Source organism: Eptatretus burgeri, chromosome 6 (assembly GCF_056783735.1).
Source record: "Eptatretus burgeri isolate ZD-2024b chromosome 6, Ebu_testis_v1, whole genome shotgun sequence".
Taxonomy (NCBI): domain Eukaryota; kingdom Metazoa; phylum Chordata; class Myxini; order Myxiniformes; family Myxinidae; genus Eptatretus; species Eptatretus burgeri.
This window is the reverse complement of record NC_140966.1, coordinates 70,030,141-70,050,055: the sequence shown is the minus strand read 5'-3', so window position 1 is coordinate 70,050,055 and position 19,915 is coordinate 70,030,141. Positions and strand designations below refer to the sequence as shown.

General features: G+C 43.8%; 1 protein-coding gene across 6 annotated transcripts in view; it reads right to left on the bottom strand.

Annotated features, from left to right (window-relative positions):
* HFM1 (helicase for meiosis 1) overlaps positions 1 to 19,915 on the bottom strand; it is a 306,617-nt gene that overhangs the window by 258,778 nt on the left and 27,924 nt on the right. For all 6 annotated transcript variants that reach the window (XR_015059302.1, XR_015059303.1, XR_015059305.1 and 3 more), the window contains exons 2-7: positions 15,939 to 16,063; positions 14,515 to 14,565; positions 14,260 to 14,330; positions 13,985 to 14,117; positions 4,179 to 4,330; positions 3,999 to 4,076 (exon numbers count right to left, since the gene is read on the bottom strand). Coding sequence is in view for 1 of the 6 variants with exons in the window: in XM_085885562.1 (XP_085741688.1) it covers positions 3,999 to 4,076; positions 4,179 to 4,330; positions 13,985 to 14,117; positions 14,260 to 14,330; positions 14,515 to 14,565; positions 15,939 to 16,063 (610 nt within the window). In the remaining 5 variants the exon portion in view is untranslated. The remainder of the gene's footprint in view (positions 1 to 3,998; positions 4,077 to 4,178; positions 4,331 to 13,984; positions 14,118 to 14,259; positions 14,331 to 14,514; positions 14,566 to 15,938; positions 16,064 to 19,915) is intronic.

Genomic DNA, 19,915 nt, shown 5'->3' with positions numbered 1-19,915 from the left:
ATATATATATATATACATATACATATACATATACATATACATATACATATACATATACATATACATATACATATACATATATATATATATATATATTATCCCTGTGTCGTAAGAGGCGACCAGGGTTGCGTCAGGAAGGGCATCCGGCATAAAACCTGTGCCAAATCATAACGAATGAGCCGCTGTGGCGACCCCTCACGGGAGCAGCCAAAATAAGAAGACGTGTGTGTGTGTATATATATATATATATATATATATATATATATATATATATATATATATATATATATATATATATATATATATATATATATATATATATATATCTGGAAAAAATTAAGGGACCACTGCAAAATTATCCGTTTTTCTGGTTTTACTATTTATAGGCATGTGTTTGACTAAAATGAACATTTTTGTTTTATTCTATAAACTACTGACAACATTTCTCCCAAATTCCGAATGAAAAAATTGTCATTTCGAGCATTTATTTGCAGAAAATGACAACTGATCAAAATAACAACATCGATTCAGTGTTTTCAGACCTCAAATAATACAAACAAAACAAGTTCATATTCATTTTTAAACAACACAATACTAATGTTTTAACTTCGGAAGAGTTCAGAAATCAATATTTTGTGGAATAACTCTGATTTTCAATCACAGCTTTTATGCGTATTGGCATGCTGTCCACCAGTCTTTCACATTGCTGTTGGGTGACTTTATGCCACTCCTGGCACTTAAATTCAAGCAGCTCGGCTTTGTTTGATGGCTTGTGACCATCCATCTTCCTCTTGATCACATTCCAGAGCTTTTCAATGGGGTTCAGGTCTGGAGATTGGGCTGGCCATGACAGGGTCTTGATCTGATGGTCCTCCATCCATACCTTGATTGACCTGGCTGTGTGGCATGGAGCATTGTCCTGCTGGAAAAACATATCCTCAGAGTTGGGGAACATTGTCAGAGCAGAAGGAAGCAAGTGTACTTCCAGGACAACCTTGTACGTGGCTTGATTCACGAGTCCTTCACAAAGACAAATCTGCCCGATTCCAGCCTTGCTGAAGCACCCCCAGATCAACACCGATCCTCCACCAAATTTCACAGTAGGTGCGAGACACTGTGGCTCGTAGGCCTCTCCAGGTCTCCGTCTAACTATTAGATGACCAGGTGTTGTGCAAAGCTGAAAATTGGACTCATCAGAGAAGATGACCTTACTCCAGTCCTCTACGGTCCAATCCTTATGGTCTTTTGCAAACCTCAGCCTGGCTCTTCTTTGCTTCTCATTGATGAAGGGCTTTTTTCTAGCTTTGCACGACTTCAGCCCTGCCTCAGGAGCCTGTTTCGTACCTTCCTTGCCGTGCACTTCACCCCAGCTGCTGTTTGCCATTCTTTTTGTAAGTCAATTGATGTCATCCTATAGTTGTTGAGTGACATTCAAATGAGTTGGTGGTCATCCCGGTCAGTGGAAAGTAGTTTTCGCCCTCTTCCAGTCTGTAGCTTTCTTTGTCCCCAATGTCTGCTGCTTGACCTTGTTCTTATGAACCGCAGTCTTTGAAATTTTAAGGATGGAAGCAACGTGATGCTCACTGTATCCCTCTGCCAGTAAAGCCAGAATTGAACCCTTCTTTTCCTCACTCAAAACTTTTCTTTTCAACTCTTTTGGCATGGTCAATAGTTATTTTTTTGATTTCAATTACTTTTGAGGTACTACTAGCACTGTTTTTGCCATCCAGCTGGTCCTATTGCAAGAGGATAGTGATGACCACAGCAGTGGTTTTTATACTTTTCCTTGTTAAATAATATTTGGTTCAGGTGATCACCTAATCAGTACCTCACCAAGTAGAATGAGGTGTGCCTGTGTTGGAATTCAACAGACACTGGAATGGAATGGAATGGCTGCCATACATGTAGAGATGTTGATTTAAATTTTTTTTGGAGTGGTCTCATTTCTTTCAAGAGCTGTAAATATACATACATATATATTTATACATATACATACATACATATGGCTGCCGAATCACGTGGCTGATGACGTCATCATGTTTAATTTTTTTTCTGTGGACCATTTTTTCCCGAGATAACCCTTAACTTGCCAAGTTTCAATTTTTTTCCTTGGTGTGGTTTCATAGATGGAGGTCCAAAGTTTTTCTGTTTTTCCAACATGGCTGCCACACCACGTGAACTATGACGTCATAATTATCAATAACACATTCTTCACAAGTAGTCACTCCTATGGTGAAAATTTCATCTCAATCTGACAAGCAGTTGTGCAGAAAAATACTAAACTTCTGTGTGGACAAACAAACGGACCCAAATGAAATACCCTCTCCTCCAGCGAGAGTAAATATCAGCAGATTTATACAGTACTGACAACTGTGATAGACAAAAGAGCAGGGAAATATTAAAAAACAAAACAAAAAAAGTTTGACAGATTAGGGATAGACAAAGAGGGATCACTGGAATGGCCAAAAGGTCAGCTCACTTGGTACAGAAAACAAATCATTGTAAATGCCCAAGACCAAGCACACCACATGAATGGCATTAAAAAAAATGGCGCGACTGAGCCAATCGGACAGATGTAGGTTCTGCAAGGTAGAACGATAAAGCACGAGTGACCACCTATTGAGATTTTAAAACTCATGTCAGAATAGCTGGATACACAAAGCAAGAAGGTACATAGAATAATCCACTGGCACATCTGCAGAAATTTCAATATCAGTTCCAGAAAACTCATGGAAAAACGAACCAAAAGCAAGAAATTGCAAACAACACAATGCTCATGTATGACCTGATGATCCCATCCAGCATGAACATAGAAAACAAGCACTGCAACCAGACAAAGCACTCAGATATAAAAAGGAACAGAAGGCATTGCTAATTCAGGTTTTTGTACCCAGTAATTTTGGTCTAAATAATGCAGAAATCAAGAAAATGACCAAAAATCAAGAAGGAAGTGAAAGGATCCTGGATGCTGAAGAGCGTTGAAATTGTACCAATGATAAATGGAGCAACGGGAATGATAAAGAAAAATCTTATAAAGATCTGACAAACCATCCCTTGGAACATTACCACAAACGAATTACAGTTGAAAGCTGCCCAGGGCTCGATGACGATCCTAAAAACAGCCCTTGCTCAATGGTCTGTCTGTCTTCTACGGCCTCATTAAATCCAGGATCACTGCTCACCTCCATTCATTTGTTCCTCTTTATTCCTGCCTGTAGAATCAACTTCCACATCCCTTTCAATCTCAGTCTTCAATGCAGCTGTTCACCATCTCAGATCGTCACCAATCCAAAACCATGATCTTTTCTGCCCTGGTTAGCCCCATCCAAATCATTCCTCCTTCCAATTTTCCCTCCTTGGAGTTTCCTTGTATGTCTGCATTGTCCACCCAATGCATGTGTGTTTTGCATCCTGTTTTTGTCCGTTACGTCCTGATTTGTTCAGTGTACTCGCTCTTCCATGAGCCTCAATTATGTTTTCAAAAAAGAAATACCAAAAGGTATGATTGTACTCAAACAGGTGATCCATAAGTCTTATTTCCTCCCACAATAAAATATTTTGCATTGTTGTGTTATGACGGCTACAAGTGAGCATACCGGAAAGCATATGAACAAATGGGTGAATAAGAGGCCATACAGAAACCAAACAATAAAGGTCGTTTCATTTGTATGGCCTCACAAGAGCCTCATGTTTTCTTATATATTTTATCACTTCTTATGTTCATGGAGTTGGATTGTGTTGTAAATAAAACAAAATGTTTTTTGTAATTGTGTTAACAAGACCTCCGGACTTCGCATTCACGTTGACAATCACCAGCGGGGGGGGGGGGGGGGGGGGGCATTGACAAGACATCTACCCAGTCACCTCCAGTGGGGTTAAAAAAATGAAATACCCAATCACCTCCATCACCATCTTGTCAACTCCACTGACATATAATGCCATATCGATAGTAAAGCAGGTATCACCTCACAACATTTTGGTATTAGCTGGTACAATACCTCGTCAATAAGAAAAAGTCTCACGAGTTGCACTAAAGAATTGTCTCGCCATCTCCTGGTCATGCTGTCCCATTTCTCCTGCAAACAAATCGTACAAAGTACTGTGAACACCTTAGTCACAAAACATACAACATAAGATCACTTCAACAGACTCAAAATGGAAATAAATTATCATCTTACCGGTGTTGTCATGATGACATGGGCATCATGTATTTCAAAGTATTCATCCACCTCAGTGTCTCCGGTTAGCTCTTTACATTGAAGACCAATGCTTGAAAATTTTATCTTCCAATCCTCATATCTTTCCCTGCACAGAGTCTTGATGGGTGCCACTGCAAGTACAGTATTAAGGTTACTTAAATTAGCCCATTTCCACACAGTGGGAGTGTGTGTGTGTGTGTGTGTGTGTGTGTGTGTGTGTGTGTGTGTGTGTGTGTGTGTGTGTGTGTGTGTGTGTGTGTGTGTGTGTGTGTGTGTGTGTGTGTGTGTGTGTGTGTGTGTGTGTGTGTGTGTGTGTGTGTGTGTGTGTGTGTGTGTGTGTGTGTGTGTGTGTGTGTGTGTGTCCAGAGCATTTTGTCATCAAAATTTCAACAAGCCCTTATAACATGAAATAATAATTGGGTGAAAATGTCAAAGGGTAACATCATAGTGAATACAAATAGGCGTCATCAGCCCAGTTACCACACATCAGAACAAAAGGGCTGGGGTTTTTTTTATTGCATCATTGTTTCTTTATTTATTCACCATTTGAGCTTCAGTGTCTGTCCAGACCATAACCTTTTTACTATTTTAACTTGTGTCCTGCCCACTCTCCACAATAACTGCATCATCTGCATATATCTTCCTCAGAATTCCCCCTTGCTGACCCTCCTGCTCACCAGCTCTATCCCCATAAAAATAGTAGTGGACCGAGTGAACTTCCCTGTCTTAATCCGATGTTCACACTGAACTCTTCGAACAACTCATGATCCACTGAAACTCTTCCCTCCTTTCCTTCAAAAGTACCTTCCACCAACCTAGCTTCCAGCACTCTCATCCATCTCACCGTTGCCATCACCATCTCTCTCGGGACAATGTCATAAACTTTCACAAGGTCCACAAACCCTCATACAATTGCCCCTTGCATTTCCAACCTCTTCTCCACCAACTGTCACATTGTAAACATCTCACCCATCTTTCCTTTACCCTTTCTAAACTCTACCTTTCTGTTCTTTGCCCATTTCCTGCTCCACCAATTTCCTTATTCTCCCATCCAGAATTATCTCTTGTAAACTCCACGGCACAACGACTTAGAAGTGTGATGCCTCTGTCCCTCCCCAGATCTTGTACATTTCCCTTCCTCTTACATATTGGAACAATCACAACAATCCACCACTCCTCCAGAATCTTACTCATAAATATATTGAACAGCCTCTTCGTCCAAATGACTCCAATTCCTATCACAATTCACATCTCCGCACGCATTTCATTAATTTTCATATTCTTTAATGCTGTCTGCACCTCTACCGTAATCTCCACCACTTCAACATTCTTCTCGACAAAGCTTGATATCTCCAGCTAGCTGTTGCTTCCTCCCTGGTTAAAGAGATCCTTGAAATAGTCTTACCATACCTTCATTACTGCCTAACTTTCCATCACCATCCCTGATCTCCCCTCCCCTTCCATTTCACATCCTTACTGTCCTCATCCTTGTGTAGAGCCAATTTGTAGATCATCTTCCCACCATCCTCATCTAATTCGCTGTAAAGATATCATTATTTGCCTTAACAACAGCACAAAAACCTGATCATTTCTACCCCCATTAACTCCTCCCTCCACCCAGCCCCAAGCCAACCACCTTCCAAATTTCCAGTTTTTCCTCCCTGAGTTTTCTTTTGTATCCATCTTGTCCACCTTGTGCTGTCTCTATTTCGTCCCTCAACCTTGCTGTTGGAGTCAACCACCCCTGACCCCCCCCCCCCCCCCAATTGACTTCCTTTTGTTCTGTTGCATACTGATCCGTTCAGTATTCCAGCTCTTCCACGAGTCATAGCTTTGTATACAATTTTTTTTATATTTAAAGCACTTTCTGTGTCTGAAACCTCAAGTTAATATTGTTACGAATCAGGGGTTCGATTTTCGCCACGAGGGGAAGTGCTCAAGTTCCTCTCGAACACCCGGTCCTGAGGCCACCGAGTACGAATAACTCCGCACTCCAGCGGGTTGTTTAGCAACCATGAATACCCATTGGTACTGCCAATCGTGGCAGGATGTCACTACTTCATGTGTTACCGTTTCCATTGGATTGAACACACCAAGCAAGTTTCATGCCCTCGATGCGAACTTGTTAACCTCCCTGATCAGGTGCAGCCGAGAGGAGCTGCGAAGTACGCACTGGCAACAAGAGCCAATCGGTGGGTGAAAACTTCCCGGCTACACTATGTGAGGTGTATTCTGTACTAATGGCGGAAAAGACAGGACGAACTGGGTACATTCACAATAATAGCAATTTATTTATAGCAATGATGAGGAAAGGCATGTGGAACAATAAGCAAAGGTTTTAATACACAGCAAAATACGTACAGCAGGGGAAAGGAAGGATTGGTGGGGTGCAGCAAAAGCAAAAGTTATATACAAACAAAAGAGACAGTGCATAGTTTCCCTTAGCATAATTAAGATTGTGGAAGATTATGATAACAAAACAGGTGCCATCACAATCATCTTGAAGAAAGAATAGCAAGAAAGAGAGAGATGTCTGAGACTTTTTTGTTTAGCAAACACGGTCAACGGACCAGCACAAATCCAGTCGCTGAGGAGGGGGAAGAAAACTGAGGGTATCTATGGTGAATGGTCAGAGAGAGGTGAAAAATGAGGGGTATGGTGACGAGCAGATAAGGTGCAAAGAGGAAGGTGTAAAGATGTGGGTCAGGGAGGTTTGGAAACAAATAAAAGAATGTGTAAGAGGACAGACTACAATGAGTGTAAAGAGGTCTGTACATGTAAAGGCTAATGGACTAATACTGCTCGTTCCATGCTCCGTTCCATTCTGCTCATCCCGCTCGCTCGGTGAATACAAGAAGAAGAAGAGAGAGAGAACCAGAAAACAGAGCTCTCTTGTGGTGGGCGTGGTGCTTGAGAGTGGAACAGGTTGCGTGATGGGTGTTCTGCAGCACCCTCGTTGGTGTACGGAGCATTACCCTGACGCACGTTCCACCCATGCAAGGCCTTGGCGGCACAAATGCTCTCACTCGCCTGAAACTCTGCCACGCGATGGAGCTCTAAGGTTAACATGATGCTGGAGCATTTGGTTGCACTCTCTGGCCACGTACATGCGCCAGAAACCCAATGAGGGCCGTAATCGAGTGGTACGCTACGGCTATCCACACGACGTTGAATGGAATTTGGTGCACTCTTGCGCTCCAAGCTAGATGCCAGGACTTCCAGACCCAAGTATCTATAATGGTACGGGCTGCTTGCTTGCTCCATTGGTCCCTAAAGTAAGGCGCGGCATTGGTGGTGGAGCGATGGGAGCGGTGGTGTAGCGTAGCGGTGAGCTTTTGGTGTAGTAATTTGTGGTGGAGATGGTCGTTGAGGTTGTGGCATTAATGGTGAGTGTAGGTGAGCTTGAGTTGTGGTCGGATGGTGTGGGGGAATTATTCTGAAGATGTTGTGGTGGTCGGAGAAATGTAGCGTTATGGTTTGAGTCTGGTGAAGGTTGAAGTGAAGTGTCCGTTGGTTTATGGCGTGAATTTTGAATGTGAAAGGGCGCATGTATGCTAATGACCATGTATGCAATTGCAACAGTGTGTTGCATACATGGCGCATGTATGCAACACACTGTTGCTGAGGTCTGCATGCTTGTGTGATGGAGAGGTTGTGTGCGAAGTAAAGTACATAAAGAATGGGAAGAAAGACCTGCCTAAAAGTCCACCCAATGCATATGATGCATAAACCCACTACACGATGGGGAAGGGCTATCTAAAACGAATACTAATTATACAAGGGAAAAAAAAAAAGACATAAAATGTCATAGCCCCCGTTGTTCTTGTAATTTTGCTGCAAGGAGTTAAAGGACTAGCACACATTTATTTCCAACTAAAACTAAAAAACCCTTGTGTGAACTTTAGAAGTGGAATTAGATGATATTCGTCAACTGGTTGCAGGTGAATGTACCGTTGATGGTTCTGGGTTAAGTTTTCCTCTAATCTATAAGTATTGTCCCGCTCAGGAAGAAGTACCGCCAACTTTGACCGCATCCGAAAGAGGTATATTTGTATTCAAACGTCTGGTCATTGTTTTTCTATTTATACGTATGTGTATTTGAATATAACTTTCATTCATCATAAAAGCTTCAGCACTATCAAGAGATTTTTTTTTAATTGTCTGAAAAATGAACTTTTATTGTTATTATTATTTTTACTTGTTTTTGCTAAAACACTCCCAGGAGTCACTTATGAACATCTGAAAGTTTGACGGAGATCCGTTCAGCCATCTCTGAGAACAATGGTAACTAACACATGCGCACGCACGCACGCACGCACACACACCTCTTATAATATCAATTATAAATACAATACCTTCCGAAGACAATATCGTTCTCATGCAGCACATTAAAATTGATGGAAGCTGAACCAAACTGCCAATGGCTATCATATCATCATATTCACATAGGCGATTGCCCACCCACTGAACCTCAGCGTCCTCAGCACCCACCCCCACCAATATCCAGGACCTTCCGTTGACAACCACAGTCATCCTTCTGCGTGCTAATTATAACTGTTGTGCTTTCCAAACATCCATGGAGTGCCATAAACGTCTGAGGCTTTTGAATAATCACTCTGCCACCACATCTGCGCTATTATGTCAGTGATGTGCATCAGTAGATCGAGACTTTTCATTACCCACTCTTGAAGTCTACTTGTTTACTTATGTAATTTCATCAATAGTTAATTCGGTTTTCTGCTGCCATGGCTGAACCTTTTCTGCTGCCCCCACCCCCCACCCCCCACCCAAATGTTTCTGCTCCAGGTGACCACCTAGCTTGCCCAGTGGTTGCACCAGCCTTGGCCAGAACCTTCTCAACACATTTGCAGGTGGAAAATGTGCACCGTTAAGATGGCAGCGGAAAATTTAGGACGGTAAATACAAGGAGAATTGGCTTAGTGTCTTTGAAGGTAAGTATGGAATTCAGACATTCCACAGTCACAAAAATAATCCACTGTGGTGGTGGGAGACAAGAAAGGGCACACAAGCAAGTTGCATATTTTTAGAAGATGACAACAGATCTTGGGGGAAGACAACAGATCAAATAGTTCAGCTTTTACCCAAGAATGATATTGCACTTTGACTTGACCAAGGATAATCACACACTTGTGAGCCTTGTGGCATGACATAAGATCCCTTCAGTTTGATTTTTGTGCAAAATGAGAAGGCAAGCTCATTGATAGCAACTCACATTGCTCCATCCAAAAGAAAGAAAAGACAGGAATATTGGGCAGGATACCTGCAGGTGAGACAGGATGAACCAGTGTATCAGGAAAAATAAGCCTTATTGAAATAAGTTCCATGAGGTGGTAATGTCAGATATGGAGATATTGGAGCAGTTCTTGGATGAAAGGCTGAACAAAGACCAGGCTTGGGTCAATTGCAAGAGTGCTCCACAGATGCATCTCTGTATATAGCCAGTACAATTGTCAACTTTATGAAGAAGTATCCTAAGAAGCCAAATGAAGCAGAAGAGCAGCAACAATATTTGGCTGACGAGTTAGTTGTAATCATTTCTAGAAGTAATAATGTCCTGTTCACAAAGTTCTACATTGACAAACTCATCAATTGTGTTTGACTTGCTGCCTTGTAGAAGATGTATGGCAGTAATGCCATGAATAGCTTTTCAAACCAACCCTGAACATGGATGACTATTTACAACTACCTACATATATATATATATATATATATATATATATATATATATATATATATATATATATATATATATATATATATATATATATATATATATCGCTCTCTCATTTGTGGCGATTTCAACCGTCACCACACCAATTGGATGGGTGTTGGTATCAGAGAGGAAGCTGTAAATAGGTAATTGCTGTTCGTATCAGAGAGTCATCCCTGTTTGGAGTTGGTTTGAAAAAGCATTGCATGGCTCAGAGTTATTTTCCAGGGTTTGAATCTTGGCCAACTTTTGTATATATTGTCGAGGCTCGTATGAGAGCTAACACACAATGCACAGCAAGGATTGGGGGGGGGGCATGAGACAGGAGGGGTGGGAGAAGAAAGAACAAAATAGTGGGGAACAGAGACATTAGATATGTGGAAGGGAGAGGAATGGGGTGGGGAACAGTGTATGCAAGATGGACACTACAGGGAGTTTCAAGAAGGAAAGCAGGGAATTTCATGGAGATGGGTTTGGGGTGGATTAACAGGGGAAGAAAAGATCGAGGTTTTGGATGGGGGAAGATAAGAGGTGGTGGTAAACGGCTATTTTGAAGGCCTGGAGGGAAGAATGGGATTGAACAGAGTGTGGGAGTTTATTCCAAAGGCGGGAAAAAAAGAGGAATGAAAGAGTGAATGTGAGCAGTTATTCGTGATTTTGGTAGTTTTACCAGAATGGAGTTGCTGGCGGACCTTCAGCGCCCTTTGGAAATATGGGGGGGGGGGGGGACATATCGCAGACAGAGCAGGGGCAGGGGAGGGGGGGCGAGACCAGAAAGGAGACGGTAAAAGACAAAGACCACCAACCTGCCTGCGGTGAGAGAGTGAGAGGCCCAAAGACTCAGCTCACCACGGGAGATACCAATGATCCTAAAAGCCTTGGTTTCCACAGTGTGAAGCCAATAAAGGTGAGGGGCAGGAGCACCAGCACAGAGGGGAGAGCAGTACTCTATTAGGCTGCAGATGAAAGCTTTGTAGGTGGTCAGGAGTTCAGATGGGCTGAGGAAGGACTTTGCACGACGGAGGATTCCCAATCGGCGACTGGCTTTGGAGGCCAGGTTGAAAATGTGGATTTCCAAGGAAAGATCATGGTAGAGAGTGAGACCCAGAGGCTTGAATGAAGGGACTACTTCCAGAGGATTGTTGAGAAAGTAGATGTGGGGGGGGGGGGGGTTTCCAACGGTCCTTTCGGAGAGACAGAGTGAGTGTGAGATTTGTCAGGAATGAAAGACATGTTCCACGTGTTGGCCCAGTTTGTGATTTTACACAGATATGCAGACAGCGAAGAAGCTGCTGCTTGCCGTTATGAGGGATGACAGATGGTACGGCAGAGGGTGAAGTCATCAGCAAAGAGATAAAGAAGATTTTCAGCAAGTTTCTTTGAAAGAATTCCCAGGATGAGTTAATGTTGGAGAAAGTAGCGATGGGAGATCAGTCTCGAAGTTTGATGGCTGCTTGGAGTCCCTGCCAGTCGGCCTGAGTGAAATGCTAGACTCGACGGTGCTGAGGTGGTTCTCTGATAACAGCCAGAGAGATGTTTACTTTGACAAGCACGTGGTCAGAAGAATCGATTGGAGCGGAGGAAGAACGGCAGATATTTTCAGGGAAATTTGTCAAAATCAGATCCAGAAGAGATGGAGTACCATTGGTTGAGATCCAGGTCAGTAAGATGACCAATTGAGTCAGTCCAAATGAGTCACAGAAGTCTTTTGCTGAAGTGCCATGACAGGTGAGAGAGGTATCCACACCTCACCAACTGGCATGATGACAATTGAAGTCACCACATATGAGGAAGAGAGAGTTCGGATGAGGGGATAGAAGTTGGTCTATGTTTTCGGATAGTGAAGTGTAAATGGAGTCATCACTGTTTGGTGGACGGTACAATACATGTATAAACATGAGGTGGGAGTGGAGGGAAGCCACAGCCAGAGGTATTCCTGGGGGGGGGGGAGTGGGGGAATGAGGACAGTGCATGGAGAGTGAAGAATAGAGTCTTTGATGAAGAGAGCAACTCCTCCCCCAGGACGAGGCTCAGGTCTGTCATACCGGAGGAAGGAGTAACCAGGGAGAGATATGAGAGAGTCAGAGATGTCTTGAGGAAGGAAAGTTTCTGTTAGGCAGATTATGTCTGGTTTGTCAGTGGCAACCTGGATGGAAAGATCTGTAAGGTTTGAGCGAAGGCCCCGGATATTTGAGGTCCACACTGTTAATGAAGAGGGAGGGGGGGAGGCTTTGGGTGCAGGGCATGGGAGGGGAGAGGGAGGGTAGGACAAGGGAGAAGCGGGGAAGGTAAGGACAGTTGTTGAAATTAACTAACTAACCCAAACTTAGAAGAGATTGTCACCAGGTATTTTGAAAACAGAGCAATACATCAATGAGTGTGCCTTCCCTTCAATGGACATTAAACCGGCTGTCATTTCTGCTGGCATTAGTTGGTGGACATTAAAGATCCCATGGTGTCCTTCGCAAAGTTTTATCCAGTTATCACCCTGGCCAAGTTCCAAATTTTTGCATGGACTGTGAGTAGCAACTGATCTGTTTTTTTGGAGGTTCCTTGACACCAGGTTACACTTCTTATTTTCTTAGTGTGTGGCTTCTGCACAGTAAAAGAAAATGACCAGGTAGTTCACACATTTCATGTAATGCTTCAGTCACATTTGGCACGGCGGCCGTAGGGTCTAAAAAAATCTACGGCCACTAGCAATTATAGGGCGGCCGCAGTATTTCCACGGTCACACAATGTTGCAGTCACATATGTTTTTATTTTTTGGGTAGCCGCACGGGGTATTTAGAAATTGTGGAGACCGAAAACGTAGGGGTGCCGTACGATCTTTGATTTGATGTCGCACGGTGACCTTAGGGCATTCCTGCAGTGGTCATAGAATTTTCAAGGCAGACACAAGGTAGCCTCAAGGTGCCCACAAGGTGCCCACAAGGTGACCGCAGGGGGGCCCTAAGGCGAACGTGGAAATAGTGCGGCCGCCGTAATTTTTTTGGGGTTGGCAAAATTCATTTTTCATTGATAAGAGCCTACGGAAAATGCAAGCCCATTGTACGCCCTACATACGGTCGACGTGGAACACATCTACGTCATGGCTACGGCTTGTCGAATTGCTACGGCCAACCTAGAAATGAACAAAGTTATAACTCTGCGCTTTAATTCCACGGAGACCCCTACGACCTGTAAAAGATAGCCATACAGCGTAGGGCCACCCTGAGGCCACCTCAGAAAGTCTGCGGCCGCCGCACGTTTCTGTCAATTCAGGGGGGGATACGGCCACCGTATCCGAGCCGTAGAGCAAACGTGACTCATGCTTAAACGACCTTCTTGGATATGAAGAGCAACTGCTACTGCGATGTCATTGCAAACAAAATACAAGAGCAAAGTTGATGGCATGCCATCGCAAATCTTCATGCTTCTCACCTCAAGCAAAGTTCAAAGATGGCAAAACATTTCACTAGGAATGACAATATCAAATTTTGAGTTTGAAAAAAAAATAATCTTGTTTTGACTCTGATAACCCTAAGTCTCCACTCCCTGAGGTGTGAACCAGAGGTCAAATCCAGAGCATCGTTACATATTTCTCCCACTGTTGATCGCACATACAAAGTTCGATTTAAAAATGTTTAAGAATGTGCCCATAATTGCATGTTTTGGTATTTGACATTTTGACCCCATCGCAGGAGCCCGGGGGGGGGGGGGGGGGGCAGGGCCAAAAAAATACCGCTCTTGCACATTCTTGCCATGTGGTGATTATAACTCCCACATTTGATGAATTTTTATACAACCATTTAAGAGATAGCATGATGTAAGGACAGACAGACAGAGCAGATTACAATATCCTCTCACCCCCAACAGCTCCCCACCCCCCCCCCCCAAACCATAAAAAAATTAGTGAAGGTGCATTATATACCATGTGTGTGAGATCAACACTGCTAAGTAATCAAGAACTATAACCTGCAAGTTCAGGAACATGTTAACAAAAAAGGAGTTGCAAACCACCTGAAGGCATCTCATTTACACATGAATGGGAATAAATACAAAAATATCATACTGTAAACTATTTTTGCAGTGAAGTTCGGTCCTTGATTCTCCAGGAGAAGTCTGATAATTGCCAGCTCAAAAATTACTGTTTTCCCCGATCCCGTGGGAGCACACACGACGAGACCTCGATCTGTGTAGAGAACCTAACAAACACACGAGCCATTGCAAAATAAACATCAATCAAAAAACAAAAATCTAAAAGAAATAAACACTTATTCAAAGTCACAGTGACAAGTAAAATCAAGTAATTTTACAAATGATGAGTGTCATAAACAAACTGCATACATCATCCATAACACGCGATTGAACGGGGTTGAAGTATGGAAATTCTCGAAATACATTCCTGTACGGAAGAGCTGATTCAAAACACTAAGGAAGTGAAACATGCAGACAAAGGCAGCCAGGTCATGACTCATTCATTAAATCTCACACTGGGATCAATCACAGCATTAGTTGAATTCCCAGGAAGAATTTTGGGAAAACCCAACAAAAATATGATGAAGTAGATTACAAAACTGCATGCAAGGTCCACAAGGATACGAATTTCAGCCACAGATCTCAAGCCCTCTTTTCCACAGAATACACCATCATCTGTGAACAAAAGAAAAGAAAGAAAGAAAGAAAGAAAGAGGAAATGAAGATTATGTCACCAGAGAAACTATATTTTATCTTAAATAAATACCCCCGAGCAGGAGTGCCGGTCATCTCTGCCAGAGGTCAAAAGTAACTCTGTGCCAGACTGGAATAAGGGCAGTTCATAAAGTACGTACGCTCTACTTACGGGTTTCAAAACCACCCACCCCCCTCTGTATGCAGGCGAGTGACCACCCACCCACCCCCCTCTGTATGCAGGCGAGTGACCACCCACCCACCCCCTCATACATCGCTAATCGCTTGCAAAGCCAGCCGCTCCTTATGAACCGATGTTTGTAAGCCATGACAATGCAGTCCCGAGCGGTGTAATTTACCTTTTTCTTTTAATATCACAGCACGTCATTTTTGAAAATAAAAGTACAAATTGACATTCAAAACAATGTTAATGTCATAAATGAAAGTAAGTGTGCATATAAACTTGTGTTCCATTGTTTTAGTTAAATCTGACAAAAGCTTCAAATGTAATATTTGTCTCGGAGAGTCCCGGTTCTTAATTTTTTAATACTTTTCTTTTTGTATGTACGTACTTAATGAATGGCCCATACGGGGAATCAGAACGAAGTTTGAAGGGATATAAAAATGGAACGAGAGCAAATTTCAAAATAAAATGGCTTGTGTTGTTCTTGATAATAGTCCATAGTATCTGGATCACTAATTACATTTGATCTCTCTTGATAAATGAGGGAGGAGATATGATTTGAAATCGACGATTTTCGCAACTTTGACAGCCTCATGACGTTGACCTCGACCTTGGACGACCTTGAAAGTTATATCGTTGTGCATGTCTCATCGACTTCTATCCATTCCACTATTGGTTATTTGTCTCCACTCGGTTTGATTGTGGATGGACAGACTTCGAGACTGGGGTTATTAGGTCATCTCTACTGAGAGATGACATAGAGATGACATAAAAAAACAAAAACGATCAGGTTTCTGCAGATTATGTCTTTTCCTTGGCAAGGAAGAAGCAGCATCATAAGTAGACGCAGGCAACCTTAATTGATCATTGCTAACAGTGCTGTTCCAATGCAGTGTGAAGTACAGCAAAGATATGGCTGAACTCAAATCAAACTGAAGGATTGGCCGAATATTTTCATGCTCTTATGTTACAGCATGGCTACACAACTCTGCTGGTAATACATTCATAAACATTCGTTCTCAAGAGATTATTAGTGCGAGGGCTGGCGTTTTGGATATGGATCAGCGAATGTGAGTCGAGCCATGAAGAAATAACAATTAAGGCGAAAGATGAAACTGTCGTAAAACATCGAGTAAGGTTTCACTGAGATCTTTGATAAATGCCACCTTACCTTGAAATTGAGACTTATGAGCAGACATGTCAAAAGTGTCTCTGCTTGGGCTGCTGGATACTGCAAACCCAGATATGTCAAAGAATTCATCCATCTGGTTCATCTCGCCATCCAAAACATGATATCTGCGAATCACATATGCAAACACAAGGCATACATTATTTTAACACTCAACACACTCTTCCTGTTTGCAAACTCATTTTCAACCTTTCCAAATCTAGTCAAAAAGACAAGGCAAGTTGCAGAAATTCGTCAATTTCAATATTGGAATGGAGGTCAGAATGGCTCCACTGGTAGAACGCTTGCCTTTGAGATATTTGGTCTGACTTCTGTTCCCAGAGATCTACGATTCTGTTGTAGTGCGATGGAGGGTGCAGGTGAGAGTTTGCTGTTAAAAGCATGATACAAGGCCATCTCTTCCATTTGAACTTTCATTTGGATATTATAGATCACATGGCATCTTTCAAAAAAGGGGTTTATGAATGTTCACACCTTGACCACATTTCCTTCTTGGGTTGAGTTATAAATAAAAGTCGCAAGAGGTGGGAGGACAGGGAAGTGCAAATTCAGCACAGACAACATGAGCAAAATTATCTTTACTCATTTCCTAATCAGACTGTCTGCCGACACAGGGAGACAGGGCGACACAGGGAGACAGGGCGACACAGGGAGACAGGGCGACACAGGGAGACAGGGCGACACAGGGAGACAGGGCGACACAGGGAGACAGGGCGACACAGGGAGACAGGGCGACACAGGGAGACAGGGCGACACAGGGAGACAGGGCGACACAGGGAGACAGGGCGACACAGGGAGACAGGGCGACACAGGGAGACAGGGCGACACAGGGAGACAGGGCGACACAGGGAGACAGGGCGACACAGGGAGACAGGGCGACACGGGGAGACAGGGCGACACGGGGAGACAGGGCGACACGGGGAGACAGGGCGACACGGGGAGACAGGGCGACACGGGGAGACAGGGCGACACAGGGAGACAGAGAGACACAGGGAGACATAACTGTTTTTACCATCTGAGCTTTGGCATCACATTTTCATGAAACCTTTGAAATGAGAATATGAAGACAAAATAAAAATTGGGTCAAAATATCAAAGGGCAAAGTCACAGTGAGGAGAAATAGGCCTTATCAGCACGTCTGCCGTTGCCCAGCGAGAAACTGCCGGTGATATTTTAACTACGCAAACGAAGCAAAGAGCGAGGTTAAGCAATTGGTTTATGCCGTCCGTCAAAACGTTAGTTTACCAGTTTATGATCGAGGAACAACATATACAAATTGAATGTTATATTATGAACACAAATCGGAAAACAAACCTGCCGTTTGCCGCACATGTGCAGAGAATAGTGAGATAATTGTTTTTACTCCATCTGCCTCCCTGGCTCTAAAAAGAAAAAATATATATATATATATATATATATATATATATATATATATATATATATATATATAGATATCCAAAGAGATAGAGATATCTATACATATTGTTACGTTTGATGGGGGGGTATGCATTCAAAGGGTAATTAGGATGTTTAATTAGGTATGCCATGCTGTTCGAGTTTACCAGGATCTCGATGTAATAAGTAGCAATTCAGTGGTGATAAGTTGTCTAGTAAATGTTCATTTCTTCAAGGGGGGAAATGATAATTGTCACGTAATTAGATAGGGACACGGGATAGGGTAAGTGTGTCTGCGTAAACGCCTTTTGGTATTCTCTGGAGACTGGCCGTGACGTCACAGGACAGTGCAGCGGATGGCTCCGCCCCGTGATCACGATTGGCAGAAGGCGACGGCGGTGGGCCAATAAACGGCTCGATTGGAAGTGACGAGGACAGGAGGATAAAAAGGTTCTGTTCGGGGTCGAAAAGAAAGAGGAAGAAGATTACAACCAAAAGATCGTGTTTTCTTGGTGGGGAGGCTGTTGCGCGGGGAGCATCCTTGTTGTTGTGCTGATTCGATCGTGTTCTTGATCGTGTCTTGGAGCCTTGCTGAGCCTCGTGCCTCACCTTGGTTGGCTCTGGGGTTCTGCTGACTCGGAGTACGGGGTCGAACGGTGGGCGGACCTGCCTCCCTCTCCTGCTCGCAACTTGGTGCCAGAACTGGTTCCCTGGCGGCTGTGAGCGGACTTGGGCCAAGACCAGGAGGTCGACAGCACCACGGTTTCTCCTGCCCCCCTGACGAGAGCAAGGCCAGCTCGTCCGACGCCGATCCAGGGACAGTTGCGTCCACACCACGGTCCAGCCTGACCACCAGAAATAGGTACTGTGTGTGTGCGTGTGCGTGTGCGTGTGCGTGTGCGTGTGTGCGTGCGCGCGCTTGGCGCCTTAGAGGGATTGAGATCTGTATATTCATTGGAATTGTCTGTTTTTCCCCACGCCCGATCCCACACCATCCCGTCGAATCGCCCCGGATCCCTCTTCTTGCCGAGTCTTGTTATTTCTGGTTAATAGTAAAAACGAATAAACATCATCAACTCAGTGAAAAGTGACTCGTGCCACCTTCCTCGTCCCGTTTGCGGTAGAGCGATTAGAACCGCCATGTTTGGGTTATAAATAAATAAACCGCCTCCATCGTTTCGGCTCATTCTACGTTGGCGGGACTGTTCAAGTCCCGTGGACGTCACATTGGTGTCAGGGTGTTGGATGTTCGAACCCCTCTAAATTATATTTGGTATCGGGAGAATATACCAAGATTAAAATCTCGCCACGAATTGGAATATAAAATTACAACAGAAAAGCGCGTGAGCGCGGGAAAATTTTGGCGGGATTTTTCAAATTTAAATTAATTGGCAGCAAACGGGACTTCTGCACCATGGCGGATGTGCAGATGTTTGAGGAGGAAGGCCACGTGTCTGGCAGCGAGTTGGGGAAAGAAAGGAGAGACGGGGGTAAGGTTGGAACCTCCCCCATTCCGAGCGTGGACCGTGCTTCATCGCCCGTAACGGAGCCGGCAGCGCCGGAAACCGGCACGATGTAGATCTGGACAATGTTGGAACGTTTAATGAGTGCAATTACAGCACAGGGGGCAAAAATGACAGCACAGGGGGCACAAATGGCAGAAATGACGGCACAAATGTAAAATCAATTCGTGACACAGGGGGCAGAAATGACGGCACAAATGGAAAATCAATTCGTGACACAGAGGGCAGAAATGACGGCACAGAGGGCAGAAATGACAGATCAATTGGGGGTAATGGGGGAACAGTTGGGTGCACGGATTGATTTAATGAGGGATGAATTGGGGGAAAAGATGGAGAAAATGAAAACTGAGATGCAGGAGTGTGTGGATGTTAAATTGGGAGAAATACAAAGCAAATTCGAGGATAGATTGGAGGAAACAAAGGTAGAAATTACATTGGAGGGGGAAAATATACGAAAAAAATTGGTAGATAAAATTGATGCAACGAACATTCGGGTTGATAAAGTGGATGAAAGCCTGGAACGTCATCGTGCCTGTGTGGATGCTCGTATGCAGCTGCAAGTTGAAGAGTGGGGAGAGCTGAGGAAGCAAGGGATGAATTTGGCGGAGGAGGTAAAAGGATTGGAGGCTCGTTTGGACGAACAAGATAAAATTATGAGCCAAGATGAAGTCTTGGATAAAGGCCTGGTAGAGCCGTCTTTTGTAAGTAGAGTGTCCGGGTTGGTTGAGGAGCAGCTACAAACTCGCGACGGAGCCTTGGAGGAGGTTGTCCGGGCCCAGAAGATCCTGCGGGAAGAGGTGAATCGGTCCATTCAACGTTTGGAACAGGAGGCAAAATTGACCCATGAGACCCTCACCACAAAACATCTTTGGCCACAGTGGGCTCCGAAATTGGATACGCAGCCACAAGGGTGTTTGATCCCTGGGCTGGATTCGGACAAGGGAGAAACTGAGAAGCGGGCCACCGTAATAGTGATCCCCCTGGTAAATTTCGACGGGTCAGGGAGCGTTGAAGCTTTTCTGACGCAATTTGAGTGCATAT